Source organism: Adelges cooleyi, unplaced genomic scaffold (assembly GCF_023614345.1).
Source record: "Adelges cooleyi isolate 19-005CV unplaced genomic scaffold, UGA_ACOO_1.1 ACOO_flye_CR_arks_rails_tigmint_CR_PRNA_306, whole genome shotgun sequence".
NCBI classification, from domain to species: Eukaryota; Metazoa; Arthropoda; class Insecta; order Hemiptera; family Adelgidae; genus Adelges; species Adelges cooleyi.
Window position 1 is genome coordinate 283,613 of NW_026095977.1, and position 19,352 is coordinate 302,964.

A 19,352-nucleotide genomic window follows, 5' to 3' on the forward strand; every position below is an offset into this window, starting at 1 on the left:
AACGGTAGTAGTCACATTACATTAGTTAGTCATTTTAAGACAACGGTTATTATTAGTTTTAAAATGCGTAGAAGAGCGTTATATCGTTATCAATAAAAGCTTTTGTGAAACCTTACATTTACTTACTTAGACACTTATGCATCTAGATTAGATTTGTGCGTCTAGAGAGTTACTAAGAAGAAAAAAAGAGTATAATTAAAATTTCTTAGCCTACCCAAGTGTCAAACTAAAAAATCCTATTGATTTTTGTATTTATTATTAATTTTTATAAAGAATATTAAAAATCTACACACTCGTATTTATACGTGTTGCTATTTCTACAACTACTAAACTACTCGAACTGTTTTCTTATTACTATTTAATACAGAGAAAACAGTTTTTTCTATCAATTCAAAAGCGTTTAAAACCTACTGAACGCAATCGGACTGGCTAGACTTAAACCGTCAAGTACACTTTAATGTTATATTATTTTACTTAAGTTACTATAACTCTACCGAACTACCTAAAACTACTTCTATTACAATAAAAATGTTTTACATCGTGTATTGCAATAGAAGATGTTATAAAGCGTTCGAATCCTTAAAAACATACAAGCCACAAAATCACATTATGCCATTAATATTACAATATTACAATAAAATTTACAAAACGACGAACATAATATAATATAAGACTAGAAACAAAATCACAGACATAAATAACAACAAAAAAAAAAAAAAACTTAATATTAAATACTTAATCTAAGCTTACCATTAACATTATAAATATGAATTAAATCTAAACTAAAAACTAATGACTCTGTAATATCGCACTGATATTACAGAGTCGACTAACCTACTGAGTATCTCGAAAGCGTATAATGTAGAATTAATAAATAACTAAAATAAAATAACATTAATAATACGAGTAGAGCAACTGAAACAAAACAAAAACAAAATCCAAAAAAAAAAGATAACCTATCGCGACCTATCTCGACCTAGCTTGACCTATCTTAACGTATGTTAACCAATATCTTAACCTATCGTAACCTAGCTTAGCTTCAAGTGATTTACTCGACTGTACTTATGCTAGGTAACCTAACTTAGCTTAACGTTACTTAATCCGGCCTACTGCATACCGTATTACTACCGAACTACCCGACTTAACTTAATTTTTATCGTTATTATAATTTTTTTTTTTTTTTTTTTTTTTTCACAAAGACAGATTTCAGAAGCGGACCATTGGACAAAGACTGCGCACGCCGAAGACGTTCTCGTGAAAAGGGCGTGACCAAAGTTGCGATTCATCATTTTAGCAGCGGTACAGGAGGCTCGACAAAACCCTGCGCACTAATCCAATCTGCGGTTGGGCTGGTCGAAGGTGGAAAACATGTCCTCGTCGGTCTCCGCGCGTGGTTGCCTCCCCGATAGTACCGCGTGTTGTAGCCGGCCACTTCTTCGTCGTCAAAGTCGTCGTCCGACATCTCGATGTGCGGCAGCTGCGGTAGGACTCTGAGGGCGAGCTGCCCTCTGGAGTAGGTGGCCCTGACGGTTCTCATGGCGTGCGGGTCGTCGGAGTCGGCGTTACAGTTCTGGAACTCGACCAGGCTGGTGTCGTCGGGGCCCTGCAAACGCACACCACAAATCATAATAACTGTGATAATATCCTCGTTGCTTCGGAGGAACAGCAACGCGTTGGTTTGGAAATTTCAAACGACAATAATCGGACGTGCGAACGTGAGCCCCCCCCCCCACCCTCCACCCCACCCTCCACCCACAGTGGTAAAGGGGATTTTACAAAAACGGTGGTTATATATATATATATATATATGTAAATAAACGATGGTTGACGAGGGCAAGTCGTGTGATCAACGACAATTCCCACTTCATTGGTTCTGTAGAAAAAAAATTAACAGAAAATAATAACTTTATGTTGGATTCTACTCGTTTAAGGGTAATCTGTTTTAGACCAAAAAGCTGGACGAAATGTCGACTACTCAGGATGGACCGATTTCAAATTTGTAAAGACAATTAACGAGTTCTTTGGCAACTTCACTGGGTTAGGTTGGGAAACAGGTTTTTGATTTTTTATGTTAAACAATAAATTTGGGGTTTAATATTGAAACAAAAACTGCAAATTTAATTTATTTAATTACAACAGACTCAAGTCAAACAACTCGAATCTCTTTGTCTGGTATTTTGGATCAATGTTATCAATATCGTTTTAAAAATATAAAATAATTCAATACTCACCACTTCGATTACTTCACGAGGGTATCTTGCGCGGAAGCATGCCAGATAATATTTGCAGAGTCTAGCAGAAAAAAGTATTCATAATGGATTAGTAGAATGTTTATTAACAACGGTTCTTTTTCTACGAGTAGTTGTGGTAAAATTACTAATTGGTGACAATCCTGGTCATAAACGTCAAAGACATAAAACATTGTTTTGGCTTTCACAAAACGAATCCGGGTTTAAGCATATGTATCAAGCAGTCCAAGCGAAAGTTTGTCTGTATTTGTATGGCACCAAATTGTTATTTAGGAAATATGATATATTTTCATTGGAATTCGCGTTAATCGTATATGCCTTTTTTTTTTTTTTGGTTAGTTAAAGACTATAAATGAAGAGGAGATTGATTCGCATACCGACCGAGGTTGTTCGGTGCAAATCATTAAAGTACACCAAGAACCGATTACAGCCTCATAATAAAGCGTTAAAACAAGTTAATTTGTACCCAAAGTATGACGGAAGTCCCGTCAATAAGCGTACGGTGGCATCGTTTGTGTGAAGCGATAATAATTGTTTTTGCGATGGTGAAGTTGAACAAGTTATAGCCAAACAGATAGCGACCGACCCGGGATAGACTTGGTGTACTTGAGGTTTTTCCACTGTATGTACGCGTTATTTTTATTCCGTTAAACATGACATAAAAACATCCATGTACATACAATTGGACGTACCTGTATGTAATACTTGGAGTCCGTTTGTTTTTTATTTTTTACGAACAATAACATACAAAAAAAGCCCCGTTTCGAATTGATGCGCCAAAATAATGTGTGTGTTGGGACGATAACGCAGGGTGTATCAAAAATAATGGGGGTGGGGTTTCAAGCGGCTGTAGATTGTGGAGTATTGGACCTACAGCGCTGTGGTAGGACTTAAACTTAAAGAAGGAGCTGTCGAGTTTCCAACGACAGACGTCTAGTGGCAGTCATTCGAAACTTGACAACTCCTTCTTTCATTCAAGAGCCCTACCAGAGCGCCGTAAGTCCAATACTTACGTAACCTACAGCCGTTTGAAACCCCACCCCCATTCTTTTTGATACACCCTGTATTATCAGCTAGCGCATTCCCATGTAATATTGCTATTGTCGTGGTCGTTAGTGGCTTTAATATTGATTGTTGTTAGTGAATAAATAAGAACATCATACTCACGCCCACAGCACACCCAAAATCAAACACGCTCCCGCGGTCCACAGCCCGTACTTCAATAGCGCCGTGTGAAATCCCGATAACGGGTTGGCGCCGTTAGTCGCTACCGGTTCGTTTTCTACCTGACTGTATGTACTGGCTCTGCTGTGAGGATATGAATGATAAGAGAAATAAAAAATAATTATCCTTTGATTAAATCAAAAAAAATGAAAAATAATAAGTTAATAGCAAAAATGAAAGTTATATGTGACACAAATAATATTGCTGCATATTATAATTTTGTTTTACCTGATCCGTTGGCCAACGTTTCCAGGCATTTTCAAGTTGGCGGGCACTTCATCTAAAACAAACATTTAAATAGCTCGATTAAAAAGTGACCAAATTCGAAAATATGTTTTATTTTTTCCATTGATCGATTTTCAGTAATGAGACTACGTTTTTGGGCTAAAGAGATTATGATTGAGCAACATCCATCCGTCCGTTTGTGTCTACGGTTTAGCGGGCGCTTACTTAGAATAATTTTAAGTGCTTCACATTGCTTTCTGTGTCCCATTGTGTCTTTCGAAAAACAACGCGACACAATCAGGAAGCACAAAAAAATTATCCTAAAAAAATTGCCGGCTTTAGGATGTCAAATTCAATCTCTTCTGGGTGGTCTTCAAGCGTATTCAGCGTGTCCCAAAGTCCCATGCAAACATGCAAATTCTAATGCCAACACTCTAAGCTAACACTACCACTAATTTGACTGTTAATGGACTTTCGAGTTGACAATAAGTCGGTATCAGCGCCAGTTCAGTATGTTATATTATATTTGTATTAATATTCCACTCTAACTGAGTAAACATTATTTTCTACATAATATGTTGTATACTGATTATATATATATATATATATTTTTTTTTATAAATTGTAATGGATATTTTGGACAATGGCGCGACTTGAGTATAGCTATATAACTTGTCTGTCTTTACTAGACACATGATACAACTAGGACTAGACTAAAAAACCGAATTGTTCAGGTAGATAAGTCATTGTAGTTATTCAAAATTGCTGAAAGACTGAAATTACAACACCGAAAAAAAAATAATGATGATTAAGTAGTCTATTACGTAACCCGGAACATCAGGTAATATCAGTAAAAAAGGGCATACAATTAAAAAAAAAATATTATGAAGTTGTTATACCTAATGACGAATAAAAACAATAATAATTTAACAACCTTTCTCTGATGGCTGTTGTTTTTGCCAACAATCAAACGGGCCAAGACAAACTCGGGTCCAACTTGGTGTATTACCGGAAGTGTCTGCGGAAATGACGTTCAGCGATGGAAGTCTATTTCCTGTGCCGATCAACAGGGCTCGGCGACCGTTTGCTCCTTTTGTGAAGAATATACTTTTGTGATAATATACTCCTCCTACCGGGGAGTATATTATCTCTTTTAAGATAACCCATTCAACCGACGCTGTAAATAATTGCAAGCGGTTTACATTGGAATACTAGCTGAGCATTTTATATTTTATTTTAGACGGATATTAACTTGAGAGGTGCTTTTCGATTAAATATTATTATTGAAATTTTTTCAATATTGTGGAGTACATATTTTGTAAAAGCTCTCCTTTGAATTTATTTGAAAAAACAAAAAAAAAATAATATCTTTAAATTTTAACACACCATAACAGCTGGTCGTCCGTAACTCTTATAATAATTATCATCCAAGGTCTTTAATAAACGCTCAAGTACTTAACAATACAATATTACACATACAATACTATTTTACAATTGGTGCTAATTAAATTAGTGGTGGTAACTAGTGCTAACAGAGAAACCATGCAAACAAGCACAAAATTAAACATCAACAATAAAAAAAAAAATGGACATTTAATAATTATTAACGTTTAACAACAACACAAGAACGATAGACTGTTGTGTTAATTAAAACTAGAAAGACAAAAGTAACAGCCAAACTTTGGTACATTAAAACGGTATTGTTGGAAATATATTTTTTTGTTGATTATAAAATTTGCCTACTTAAACAAACGACTTTAGGTTTATCCTTATTTGCATTATTAATTTTTCAAAACGCGTCTACAAACGAAATTTACATTCGACTTAATTAACGAGTAAAATATACATTAGTGCTAATTACAATAGACAATACACATGCAGGTCTCACACGTTGGGTTATTCAATTGTAATTAATTTCCATGCACAACTCATTTCGGTCATTGTACTGTGGGAAAACGAGACTTCTCCCATCTGTCGATCTCTCCACAGATTGATTTAATCAACACCAACTAGCCGCTTATTCAAATTATCTAACCACATAAGGGACTTGTATGGGATTGCTACAAATCACACTGTCGTCGATCGCTTTATATATATTTTGTAATTAACAATCGTCCTTGGTCGAGTGTTCCGGTGAAAAAAAAACTTTTTTTTTTTTTTTTTAAATAGCGTGAGAACGTGCCCAATTACTCAAAACCGAATTAACATTTCAACAGTAAAACTCAAAAAAGGTTATTCATAAATTACTTTTTATTACTGCTGACCGAATGTATTTTTTATTTTGTAAATCATTAGCATCTAAAGTAGATGCGATAGAATCTAGATTACATTATAAAATCCTAATGGAAACGTTCTCCTTGATTTGAACTAAGTTATTGTGTACTTTAAGAAATAATTTATAATAGGTAAAAAATGTGACCTCTTTAGATATTTCGTTTTTGCCACTCCAGGAGGCTTAAATAAAAAGAAAACTGTTTCAAAGCCTTTCCAACGTGCTGTTACGTTCTCGTGGTTGATAAGAGACTATTATATGGATATTATAGCTTCTACTGGTGATGTGTATGTCTACAATCTACGGTTATAAAGCGTTCTAATCAATACAATGCATACATACCGCGATTTGGTAAATTTTGACTGTCTCGGTCGTTGGACAATGAATCTTTAAGCCCAGATATCTTGACTCTCATGATCCGGGGGCCGGTAATGTAGTATTCCATTACACTTGAATGTCCGTCAACAGTCAACAATAGCGACGGTTCTTGGTCGGACTGCAATAGAACAATCACATGTAAAATACTAATCACTTACATTACCGTTCGACGATACGTTTACTGAATTATAATTACAATACTAAACGACGAAAAAACACTACGTGGTAAAGCCACTGACGCCGTTTTTCTATTTATTTTACTAAGGCGTTCTAATCGATTCCCGTAAGAGATATAACAAGTGGAACCAAAGATAAGACGAAAGCAGAAGATCCACTTTCAGTGTATACAAACATAACAGTGACGGCCATTTTGTTATGCACAACAAGTGATAGAAGATGGCCGCCGCGTTTATGTGTAATAAGTACCTAATCAGTGTTAATTGTTATCGGTGTCCTGGTAAAACTAAAGAATATCATCACTAATGGGAAACATTGAAATAATAATTTTCAAAGTGTCTTCCAACAAAACTTCATAAAGGTTTTAAGACATCATTTTTTTCCACCCGTTCAATATTAGCACATTTTTTTTGTGGTAACAGATAGTAACCTTAGGCCATATAACCGCGGTATCGATTGTAAATAAACTATTTAATATTGTGCCCAGACCGTCCCATAAAACTCGAAGTAATAAAACTTGTTTAAGATGCCGAAGCTAGGTAATAAATAAAAATAATTAAAAATATATATATTTATTTTTTGTATAATATTATTACAAGTTCGGTAAAATAAATGATATTGTTTCATTTTTACAAAAAATAATTAGTTTTTTAAAAATCTATAATTTATTGTTTTACCAATGCACAGTTGTCCAGAATTTAAAAAAAAATATATCTCCTGAGTTTTAGCTTGAAAGACTTGTAATTCAATAATTGTGTACGTTCATATATACAATAAATTTAAATTTAATATCTCTTTCTAAAACAAAACCAACACTTTATTAGCAGCTATTTGTTTATGGTTTAGCTGACAAAAACGTTATTAGAATTATTTTATTATTCAATTCACTTATTTTATACTTTTTTTTTTCAAACAATATTTCTCTTTGTTTTTTTAAACCCTAATGGACCCTCTTTTTTTTAGTCTTAATTATCAATTAAATCTCAATGAACTGAAACGAAACAAAATAATAACCATTCGTTCCATTTTTAATTGAACGTTCGGTACTTCTGTGTTTTAAAAATATGATTTTAATTTGTTTTTTTTTTTTTGACGCTTGACGTTTATTTTACGGGTTTTCGAAAAATGTCTTATAGGTAGCTGGTTACATGAATTATTGAAAGTTTCATTACAAATTGATTTTTATACAAAAAAAACATAGCCGAAATTGACTTGTTTATTTGATGTTTTAAATTATTATTATAGACCACTGTGCGACGGATTAAAACACTGTTGTTTGAAATTAACAATAATGAATAATAGAATAATGAGTGAAAAGTAAAAATACTATATGTATAGATAATACTAACACTAGAATAAAAACTCAATAAAATAAGTAAGTAAAAATAAAAAAAAAAAACAAATTGTAAATAGCAAAAAAAAAAATGTATGGCAAAATTGAAAATAAAATAAACGCCTAAATAATAATAATAATACGAGTACTATCATTGATGTGATCAAAGTGTACACACTGATCTTATTAATTGAGAATGGAAATATTCAAAGGCTTTGGCCGACCGTTTTCATTTGTCTACAGTTACACTGGCACTGCTGGTATATGTGTAAACCGACTATCGATTTTTAATAACTTGAACGACAGGTCTTTTACACAAATACTAGAAGACACCGCAGCGAGTACCAGAAATAATGCAAATATCGTTATTCCGTGACTTGACTTAAGTATTCCGTCACGAGTGACGTGACTCCGCCTCGACATGCAGCTCGACAGTTTTCAACGTTTTGAATTATAATAACATGTCCGTGTGCCTACAATGGTATCACACAGGGACGGATAGAATAATTTATTTTATATAATAAAAATTTAAAAAAAAACAAAAAACGGAACTTTTTATTTCCAAGACAAGTATAGGTGTTTTTGTGTTGAATTTAGTGTTTTAAGAGTCTAAATGGTTTGGTTTGACAAATACACAAGCTGCATTTCAATAAACTGACAATTAATGAATGCATTAGTTGAGTAGCCAAACACATTTAAATAGCGAACAACTTTATTTAAGAATTTTATTCTTTTATAGTATTACTTTGTCATTTGTTATCTATTTTCCGAATCTTCATCGCTATGAGCCTTAAAAGTAATTAGTAATGACAATACTATGCAACGGTGTCCACACTTTTTTTTTTTTTTTGTACATTGTTGTTTCTTTTCGTTTGAGAAAATATGGACACCAATGTACTACAACTGAATTATGTAAATTGAGTGTGACTAATTATCGAATTTTACATATTTGGTTTTGGTTAAACACTGCTAAACTTCTTAGCCTCCTTTCGGTTCTTTAGTACCTAACTGACTTTTAAATGTTAGCATTTTCACTTTATAATAATTGGGCTTGAGAGCGGCCATTTGGATGGAGAGCAAAAGAAAACAAACTATTTGTGTTGGTTTCAATTCAATTTTGAATAGAAACAAGTTTGCCTTTTGTACTTGAAGTTAAATTACATTTTTCAAACTATATTAGAACAGTCAATCAATCATACTAGGTGACTAAGATGGTGATTTTTTAAAAACAACGATAAATTAAAATAATTTGTAGTTTTCTTTGTTTTAATTATCCGTAAAAAAAACTGCTCAATTACAGTAAACTAAGAAACTGGTTTAAAGAAGTCAAAAAGTTTGGGAATGTTTTAATTAATTTATAGACGGCTGAATAGACATTTTATGATTAATTTTCAGCTGTTTTTCCACACTGTTAATTCATAAGACCAAAAATATCTGGTGGTACAAAAATAGTATAACTACCATTTTAAGTCTATCTTTATGCCACAAATGTGATCAGACTTGATCAGCACTTGTTTACTCAGTACAAAAGTTTAGTGGCAATCAATTGAATCCAATAACAGTTTTTATCAGGTTATGCTGATCAAGTAGGTTAGCAAGGAATTTTTTTCTCGTTGCTAGGATAATACTAGAAAAACTAGTTTCAATTACATTAAAGCCGAAACGTAAAAAAAAAAAAAAAAAATTACACTTGTCCCATCAATAACTGTAAGACGCGACGGCGTACCACATGCTGGCAAAAGTCTTAAGACGGAGCGCGTGATCGATTGAAATGCTTTTATAATTTTGCAACGTCAAGTCTTAGCGCAACCATGGGTGGTACGAATGGAATATAATAAATTAACTTGAATCAAATTTCACACAATGAACACTATCGTGCGCGCTCAAACAGGTTAGGAATTTATGTGAAAATATCATTTTGGCACAAACGAGCCGCTCGGAAATACCTTCTCTGGTATGTAGACACCTTCCCAAAACGGAGCCACGTAGTTTAATAAGAAGCTCTTTAAAAACGTTCATTTGAATCGTACCTTTATTATATAGATAAAGTATTTCCGGCAAGAGGCAGGATTTTCTTTTTCCTACATACTCTACATAAAGCCACAGTCTTTTTTATGTGGGCATACGTCGTTTTAAATAGACGATGTTTACCGTTTAGCTGTTTATCGAATTGTCCTGTTTATAATTGAAAATTTTTTCACTCGATAGACATCTAGGTGATAGGCACACAGGTGGAGGTAAAGGGGAACTGTAGGCTATCATTCAAGTTTCCACAGAATACCAGAATGTGCGTGTATTGTCGGTTTGGTTGCTGATATTTGCTGAGAACCTCAGTTGAGTTTGGAAGAATCTGAATTGCTCAAATTCCCATTCTAGCTACCGGAAAAATATTCAGACTTGATATAAATGTGTGTTTAACTACTTTACAAAAATTGTTCACTTATAAAAATACTAATCATAGTTACATAAATTCGATAAATTACTTTATCAATGTAATTTTTACTGTTGTATGTGCACAGTTACTTTTTTTACGCTGTATAATATATTTTTACTTTAAATATTTTATTCAATAGAAAGCAATTGTATTTCCTTTCATAAATTTAATAACTCTATGTGAACTCAAAAGACATTTGATCCCAAGTGCGAACTTTTTAAACATTTCTAACTGTTAAAGTGAACTCTTTTTTTTTTGTTTTTGTAATAAAGCTCTCTCATTATTATGTGTTCTAGCTTCATAACTCGAAAATAGTACTTTATAGTATTAAAAAAAATAAAAAATGACTTTTAAAACTCGTTTAATTTTTGAGAATACATTTCCTACCATTTTTTTTATGAAAAAAAAATGACGTCGTTGCCAAATTATTATTATTATTCTTTTTTGTTTTACATTGAAAAATTGAAATAAGACGTTTTACTGTACTCCGTTTTGAGAGTTTCCTTTTATTAATCATATAATATTCTGGTACATACATTATTTGTTAGTTTCCACGCGAACGCGTTTAAGCCATTCCATCCATTTACATGTACAAAAACATTCTCATTTCCGTTCTGTACTTAGTTCACTTACTCAACGTCCGAAGTTTAATTTCGCACATACTTAGTCGGGTGACTTTCTACCGTTTCACAAAATTTTATTATTATTCTTCATACTAAGTGGCAGCCTTTTAGTCACACAACACATCTGCGACATCGACTTTACTTGCATGCGTACACTTGCTCACTTTGTCCTACGCCATACACCTAACACAACACTTAGGTTTTCTTGCATAATTCATTTCGATTACTACAAAATACATGCTGGTGTGTTTCCTAACACGGTTTTGTAGTCAAGTCAAAATGGGGCTCAAATTAAGAGGCGCAGAAAAATTCAAGAACTCGGTTTTGTTTGAAAACGTGTGTTCAGTTTTGGCTACTTATCAGGGCTTTGAAATTAGCACCTTAATAGTTGTGCTTGATTATCATTATAATACTATGTCCTTTGAAATGGATTATTACCTACTCTTAAATATTACCAAACGCAACAAATTGGGACCGCGCTATGCAACAACCATGTACTTGCCGAGTAAGTTTAGCTGTCAACAAGCCCTCGTCCAGCCATCTCAAAAACGTCTACTGATTTACATGTAGTTGTAAGATTTATTTAATTAAGTTATTTCACACTATTCGAACTCGTGGCCTATAAAAATAGACTAAAATAATGTAAACAAAATCATTATTCATCTATTTTATCTAAGTCATGAAAAAAAAGTAAACAACATTGAGTACTATCAAAATTTTTTTTTTTTTTGTATAATCTATCTATCGAAAAAATTGAGATTTTAAAAGAATAACGTGGTTTTTAAAGCATTCCTATTAAAAAAAAATTAATTTAAATTGATACATTACGATTTTGCTTAAGCGGACTGTTATCGTTTTTTTTAGTACCATTTTAAAAATTAATTGTTAAAACCAAAATGTATACTTCAATTTCATCGTTTGGTGTTTTTTTTGGTTGAAAAAGAAGTTATTATCATTCAACACTAAGTTGTGAAGTGTTTTTATTGGGTACTTTTAGCCATAAAATTGTTTGAAATTAACGTAGTGCCATTTCACCAATTACCATGTTTTTTTGTAACAACTTGTAACACATTCAGGTTATGTTTAAGGCTTCCCATGATTTTTTGGAGAGTCAAGTGCGAACAAACAAGAGAACAAACGATTTTGGCTTGCTATGCACAAAAGATGTTCGGTTACTTTTCTAGTTTGGATGAATTGCATTTAAATTAATCGCAGCTTGAATTGTTATAGGAAATACATTTTTAAAATCGGATATTAATTGGTAAACAATTGTTTTTTTTTTACTTCTTAATTTCAATTTATGTATTGAATAAAGAAATTATTACTTAATTGGTTTGTTTGTTTATGTAATCCGTTAAGATAAACGTTAAGATAAACAAAAGATTGAAGTTATGAAATTACTAATAATTATTAAAGCATTCTAGTTGAAAATACTTAAATATTACATTAATTTGTTTTCTTAATTGGCGTTGCTAAATTTGTTGGGTCTAATGAGGTTGAAATAATTTAAACACTAGATTTATTTTCATACCCCAAGTCCTAATTTTTAAGACCTAATTGAAATAAATAAAAATTCCCATTAACTCTATTAGGAGGAAGTTCACAACATTTACTTTTTTTCCTAACTTTTGAAAACTTTTATAGTTAGTATGTTTTCTATAAAAAACTCGGTAACACGTTCAACAGTGAGAAAAAAAAAGTTGTATTTTATTTTTGGATCGGGTATTTTCATTGATTGTTATTTTTATTATATTTATATAATAATCTATATTTTTATATTTACATAATAATTTATATTCTTATCAAGGTTTTAATTTTTTTACAATGATTTCATCACATAATAATAATCATTAATTCACTCTGTTAAAAAATTGAAAAAAAAAAAATCTAATGAACATTGTGAACGTTTTTATTGGTTTGTTTTTCAAAGTATAAAATTAGCCATAAACAATGTCGTCAGTCCATGATCTTGTCGGAAGTAGTCGCCTACACATTTCCACCCACAACCAAAGTCCGAATTAAAATTAATTAGGTGGTTGATACATTTAAACGGTATATTTTAAACAGATAATCAACAATTGTTTCTTTGCATTGTGCACCTCTGTAGGCTTCACATTACACTTTTTTAAGGTAAAGGTTATTTAAAAAAATTAATTGTCTCTTTGTCGTTTAATAAAATATATATTAACTTTTTTTTGTTTTTTAAATCATTGTACACCTTCCAAAACAACATTATCATTTCCAATTATGCGAGACCTACAACAAAAGCAGTTTTTTACTGCTTATTTGTATAAATAAGTAGTACATGTTTTGTGGGACGCATACTAATGCACATGTCCACATAAACAGTGGCATGGTGATAAATTCTTTGCTAGGGAGACTGTCGCAGCCTATGGCCATATATCATAGTCTCTGGCGTGGATATTATTAAAGTGAACAGTACCGGAGTGGTAATATATTACCAATATTTATAGTTTTTCACCAAGCCACCGATTAAATAACCACAAACAACACAACGAGAATAATTTTATTCAGTAAAAATACAATTACATATAACATAAATCTGCGACACATAGAAAATTTAACGAATGCACTTAATTAAAATAATTTATTACAATATTGCCATTTATATACATATATATAAATATTTTTTTTTTTCAGATTAGTTCTGTGATTTTCTTGATGACGAAACATCTCAATGTACAGTATTTCCTATTGATAAATTATTTTTGTAAAAACTTGTGACTCAAAATATTTCAGCACAACAGTGTTGTTCAATCAGAATACGATAATTTTTGTCAGTTGGTGGAATTGTGGTGTTTTTTTTTTTTTGAAACTCGAATGGTAGGTACACTAAAGTAAGTACACTAAGTACTTTTTTCAACTTAAATCAATCATAATAAACGTCTGGTGGAACACAATCGATGCGGTGCCGTAAGCACATTAACATTGTACTTAGGCCTCGACTATGTTTTTAAATAAACTTCCAGCCCGAAAATAATTTAAATGTTCGGGGCTGTGAGTTAAGTAAAACGTCATTAAATAATGGTTACAAATTAAGTGCAAATGAACTCTTATTTCCCTGAAGAATTAAAGAAAGGAGTGTTTTTTTTTATAAGCAAATTTAAATTTATGTTATGAAAATTAGACAAAAGTTTAGGGATGGAACTTCTGAAAAAAACTGTGGACTTTGCCTGCTAATTTATTTTATTAGCTTTTTTCAAATGATATTTTTTATTATTATTTCACAAATAAGTTTTGTATTTACGTTGGGCGTTTTTGGTAGGTACTTTAAGAGTTGTTAGATCGACAAGAAAGATATTTCTTCGCATATAAAATGAATATAATACTTTCCGAAAACCAATAATTAAACTGTCTAAGCCGTACTCTTATCTCGCAAACTTTGTTTATTAAATTATATTTAAATACCTATATTTATGTGTTAAACTAGTTTGACCACTTATATGGATTTGCTGGCCCGGCTAAAAGTAAAGTAATTATTTCAAATACTGTCGAAGCGTTGAAAAAAAAAACCAGTAAAAAGCCAGACTTGGACCGTGTTACTTAAAAAATAAGATATTGTCTTCTCTAAAATAGGTCTCTCTCTGTTCTGTAGACATTCACTATCCAATATTTCGTCTAGTAGAGATAGATTTGGACAAGTTAAGTAAGGTTTATCTGAAAAGGCAAAAGTCCCTCTTGAAATTGATGAGGAAACGAACCGTAATAATGGACAGTTAAGCTGATAAGAAAGACAAAGCTTACATGTCAAACAAAGGACTTGTTAGTCTTGGTCCAAGATGTATTTGTTCTTTATCTATTATCGAACATTATTATTTCATTCGAGTTTCAAAAGGACACCAGTCTTTTTAGGTTAAAATGTAATTTGTTTTTAAAGAGTTATATTGTTTATAAGGTCTTATTCATCACAAGTTATTACTGAAAACAATTATTTACTTACTTTTAGGGCAACATTACTGTACTATACGATTAGATGCATAACAGTCTCGTGTCCGGTTTGATGTGATCGATGCAATGTTGTGTGGTTTCAAGATATCTTTCACTTAAGTCCGGTTTAAGTTCAACATTAAAGACCGCATAAGACAAGTGGCGAACGACGTTAAGTTCAAAAACAGTTAAAGGTCGAGTTTCAACGACGATCATTCGTTAAAAGGTTTTAGTTAAATTCAATGCAAAGAAATAAAATGTTAATTCGTCGTTGCCAAGTTAATTTAATTTGCATAAAAAAGAATTCGGAAAAATAATAAATAAGTGGTATCTATAAGTACACAGTAAAACTTAAAAGTGGTAACAGGGCCAGCGCATCAACTAAGGGTCTGGACTTAAAAAATCTCGATTTTAAAAATGAATAAATCTTAGATATACAATTTTTTGTTGCGAAAAAACGAGTATTTCTAAGTTTCATCCCCTATGTAGATGCGATAGCCAATAACGACTACCCACACGAATTTGCTTTTTTTTGTATTGGTTTGAACGGTTCGGACACTTAAATTCCTCCAAATAATGCATTCGGTATACGCAATAGAATTTTACTTGACTTCTGAGCTTTGTTGACAATATTAATTAAATTTAATAAAAAAAAAAGAAATAAAAAAAAATAATGTATAAAAATCAAATAATAAAAAAATTAAAATCAAAAATCAAATAATTAAAAAAATTAAATCAAAAATCAAATAATAAAAAAAATTTAAATCAAAAACCAAATAATAAAAAAAATTAAATAATAAATAAATAGATATATAAAAATCAAATAATAAAAAAATTAAAAATTGTAAAATTAAAATAAGAAATCAAATAATAGAAAAATTTAAAAAAAAAATGTTAAATAAATAACTATAATTTGGCATGAAAACGGTTAAGTTAATCGTTAAATCGTTTTTTCGCTTCGTTAGAACTCATTCATTCGTTTCTAATGGTGTAGTCATGCATTTTGATTTCTTTTTTTTTTTTTGGAATGAGCCATAACTTGGCTGCAACTACTACTTGTCTCGTTGCCATTACAACTGGCCATAATATAGCTCTGGGACATTTGCGCGAATAATAATATATTTTGTTATGTTCCGACGAAGATTGTTTAATATTTGGTTTGCGACTAGAAGACAATGTAATTTCTTTGTGACAAAAAAAAAAAAATTTATTTTTAAAATTACTTTTAAGTTTATCTTTTTCCCATGGCTTTGCATCCGGTCACATTAATATGTTAGAGTTAGTGTCTGGTTATTTTTTCGGGTTACGGGTTTTGGGTAAGTGGCAATGGGATTCTACGATCGCTTAAAGGCCGCAAAAAAATATACATTAGTTAAATACCTACATGTCGTTAATATTATAGCCGCTATTAAGTGGGTTAGTATTGGTTAATTCGGATTTTAAACCACGTTTAGCGCCTATTCAAAACATTGTATACAAACTAGACTGAGCCAAAAAAAAATGTAAGTTTTTGTTTACCCCAAAATCTTTAATTTAGGATAAAAAAAAAGAAAAAGACAAAATTTGAACTCTTTAGAGGTTATTCGAAGCTATTTTGTCCATTTGATTAAAACGTGTGAACATATGATTTTTTTCTGTTGACTGTATTTTTTTCAATTTTCAATATTAAGCTTATAATATTCGGATTATGCTCGTTGGAATTATGAGAAAAATAATTCAGTGAAGTATATGAGAAAAATATTTTATTTGTTATTTGATAATAATTGACTAAATTGTTTACTACCTTAAAACAACAATTTTTTTAATGAACTTAAGTAGCGATATTATATATTTTTCTCATATACTTTTTTGCAGTTTTTTTAATCATCTTTTCAATGATCTTACTCCGAATATTGTAGTTTCAAAACTTAAAACAAATTAAAGATGTAGTGAAAAATAAAGAAAGTTTAGAGTATCTCACACTTCGTGCACATACAATAATACATGGATATGTCCTGCAATCTAGTATCTCTAATCTATTATCTCTAATCCACTATCTCTATTAATTCACCTCCTTTGACTGTGACGCAAAACATGACGGACAAATTTTCAGAATGATCCCCAGCCATAAAACATATCCATGTCAAAGAAGCTATAAGCTTTACACGTGTCAATCAAATGATTAAGACAAAAAATAGCTTTGAGCCACCTCAAAATATTACCTGATAAAGTTCAACTTTTGACGTTTTTCTTTCTTTAACCTTCGGCTACAGATTTTTTTGGGAAACAATAAAATATGTTTTCTTCGTGTCGGTCTTGTGTACACAACGATAAAAAAAGGTTAGTTTAGGTTATTCGAATGGACAGACCGGCGCGGGTGCTAAGGTCGACTGAGATGCAAAGTCCGGATGTATTAAAATGATTGAGAAATGTAATTTGTACACCTATCTCGGTTCAAACGAAATGGCTAACACGAGTGTTTGAAAAAAATGATTGTAAAAAAAAAATAATAAACGATTGTCAGTTTGCGCCTCGTCTATTATTCGCTTGACATCGGTTTTTTTTTGTTATACCTCAAACGCACTAACAACAATAGTATTGATTAATTTGTAAAATCGTTGGATCGTCGTAACGGCATTTTCAAACAGACTTAAATGGTCACTTACTTGTTCGGCGGCTTGGACGGTGGTGATCAAGGCTGTGGACTCGGGTCGGGTCCATTCAACGGAAGTGCCGCTGTCTGAAGATCCGGTTCCGTTCGAATCATATAAACTCAACAATTGTCCGTCTTGGACCAGTTGATCGAAAGACCACGGCCAAACCTTAGCCGGGCATTGGGCCAATCTGTAGAACAAAACAAGACCATAGTAGTAGTAGTAGTTAGGTTATTGTTCTCTCAAAACGATTATAATAATTATGCGATTTTTGAATCGACGCCATTTTTTGCATCACAAATCGAGAAATAATCAATCACTACTTGTCACCGACAAGGCGGAACCGTGTGTGCCCGCCATTAAACCGCGATCGATTACAAAGGTCAGAGAAGTTTCGAAACGTCACAACTTTGTACTTTGTACTGGATATTATATTCTCTAGGATATTTTTTTTTTTTTTTTAAAACTAACGCATTTATATTTTAGGTTAAACGTGCGGTCGCCGACGTGACGTGATTGTAATTTTTTTTTTTTTTTGCAAAGACAAAACGAAAATTATTAAAAATCGACATTGTAATTTATTTTCCAGTCGGAACGTCTTCGCCGCAAGTGTAGGTATAATACAGTGTGTGTGTGTGTAATGGTGGCGGCGCACGAACGTCGTTGCCCGGCAAAAGGTATATTTTCTTATTACCATGTCGTGCAACGAATATCGCTCGTCTAATTATGATAATGACAAATTGACGTTTCGACCGACCCGACCATGCTTGTGGGCGAGCAATCATATATTTTCGCAGTTTGTACCGTAGGCAAAAAACGTTTGGCGGAGAAATTATAATGTACCTATTTTTTCGAAAAATTCCACAGTACGTTGTAGCAGCGGTCGGACAAAGCAAACACAATAATCTACACGACTATTAGTTAAAAAAATAACAATAATTAGATTGGTCTCTCGGCGGTAAATGATAATAATAACATAATATAGTGCCGCGGATGTGTAATTACCGGGCAAGGTCTCTACTCTTCGTACCGCTCAAATTACTGTTATAACTTATTGTAGTCGTGTGTAAAGGAGTGTCCGTCGTATACATACGGCGGGCAAGGCTTTATAATAATATGTCCATTAATTTGTGTTGTTTCAATGCAACGTTAAAAAATTTAACCGTTATCTGTTGTGGCGTCGACAACAGCCGACGCAGTGTCGGTCGGTACGGAATGCCATTCCCCAGCCTTTAAATAGTGTTTTGTTTAAATTACGGGTTTTCCCAACTGGTCAAAACGCGGTTCGGTCGGCGAAATATGCAAAACGAACAACTGTGAAGAATACACCGGCCGACGAGAAAAGAAAAGCTGCGGACAATAGCCTTATTTTAGGCCAGAACTCTTATCTGAATTATGAAAACTTAATTAACAACCCGTTTTCGGTCGTTTTAAACATATTCCGCGACGTTAATAACAATATTAAACAATAGAAAGACTGTTTTGCGTTGATAATAATTGGAAAAACAAAAAGACACTTTGCCTTGCTTTTTAACCAGTAAAATATAATAATAAAACGGCATATTATGCTTTTATCGTCCGCCGTCGCTTCTTTTCCCGTTTGTATTACTCATTTTAATTATTCGCAAAAACTTTTCCGACGTTTAAGCCGAATACAACATTAATTCACTCAAAACGACTGTGTCTGTTGTGTAGCCTATACAATGCGCCCAATACTCGTTAAGTATTGTAATTTATTGTACGCGGTCGGTTTGTAGTCTGTAGAAACTTTGGGTCTGTATAAAAATACATTCTCAAGCATATCGTAATAAATAAATTATCACTAGAAATGTTAAAAAATAATCGATGACTACGCT

The 19,352-nt window shown here is 32.2% G+C and overlaps 1 protein-coding gene across 1 annotated transcript in view; it reads right to left on the minus strand.

Annotated features, from left to right (window-relative positions):
• Nucleotides 1-1,285: 1,285 nt before the first annotated feature.
• Nucleotides 1,286-19,352, minus strand: part of LOC126839541 (uncharacterized) — a 56,185-nt gene continuing 38,118 nt past the window's right edge. Inside the window, exons 8-13 of the mRNA XM_050574904.1 lie at nt 17,509-17,686; nt 6,313-6,466; nt 3,702-3,753; nt 3,417-3,554; nt 2,232-2,292; nt 1,286-1,603 (exon numbers count right to left, since the gene is read on the minus strand). Coding sequence (XP_050430861.1) covers nt 1,286-1,603; nt 2,232-2,292; nt 3,417-3,554; nt 3,702-3,753; nt 6,313-6,466; nt 17,509-17,686 — 901 coding nt within the window. The remainder of the gene's footprint in view (nt 1,604-2,231; nt 2,293-3,416; nt 3,555-3,701; nt 3,754-6,312; nt 6,467-17,508; nt 17,687-19,352) is intronic.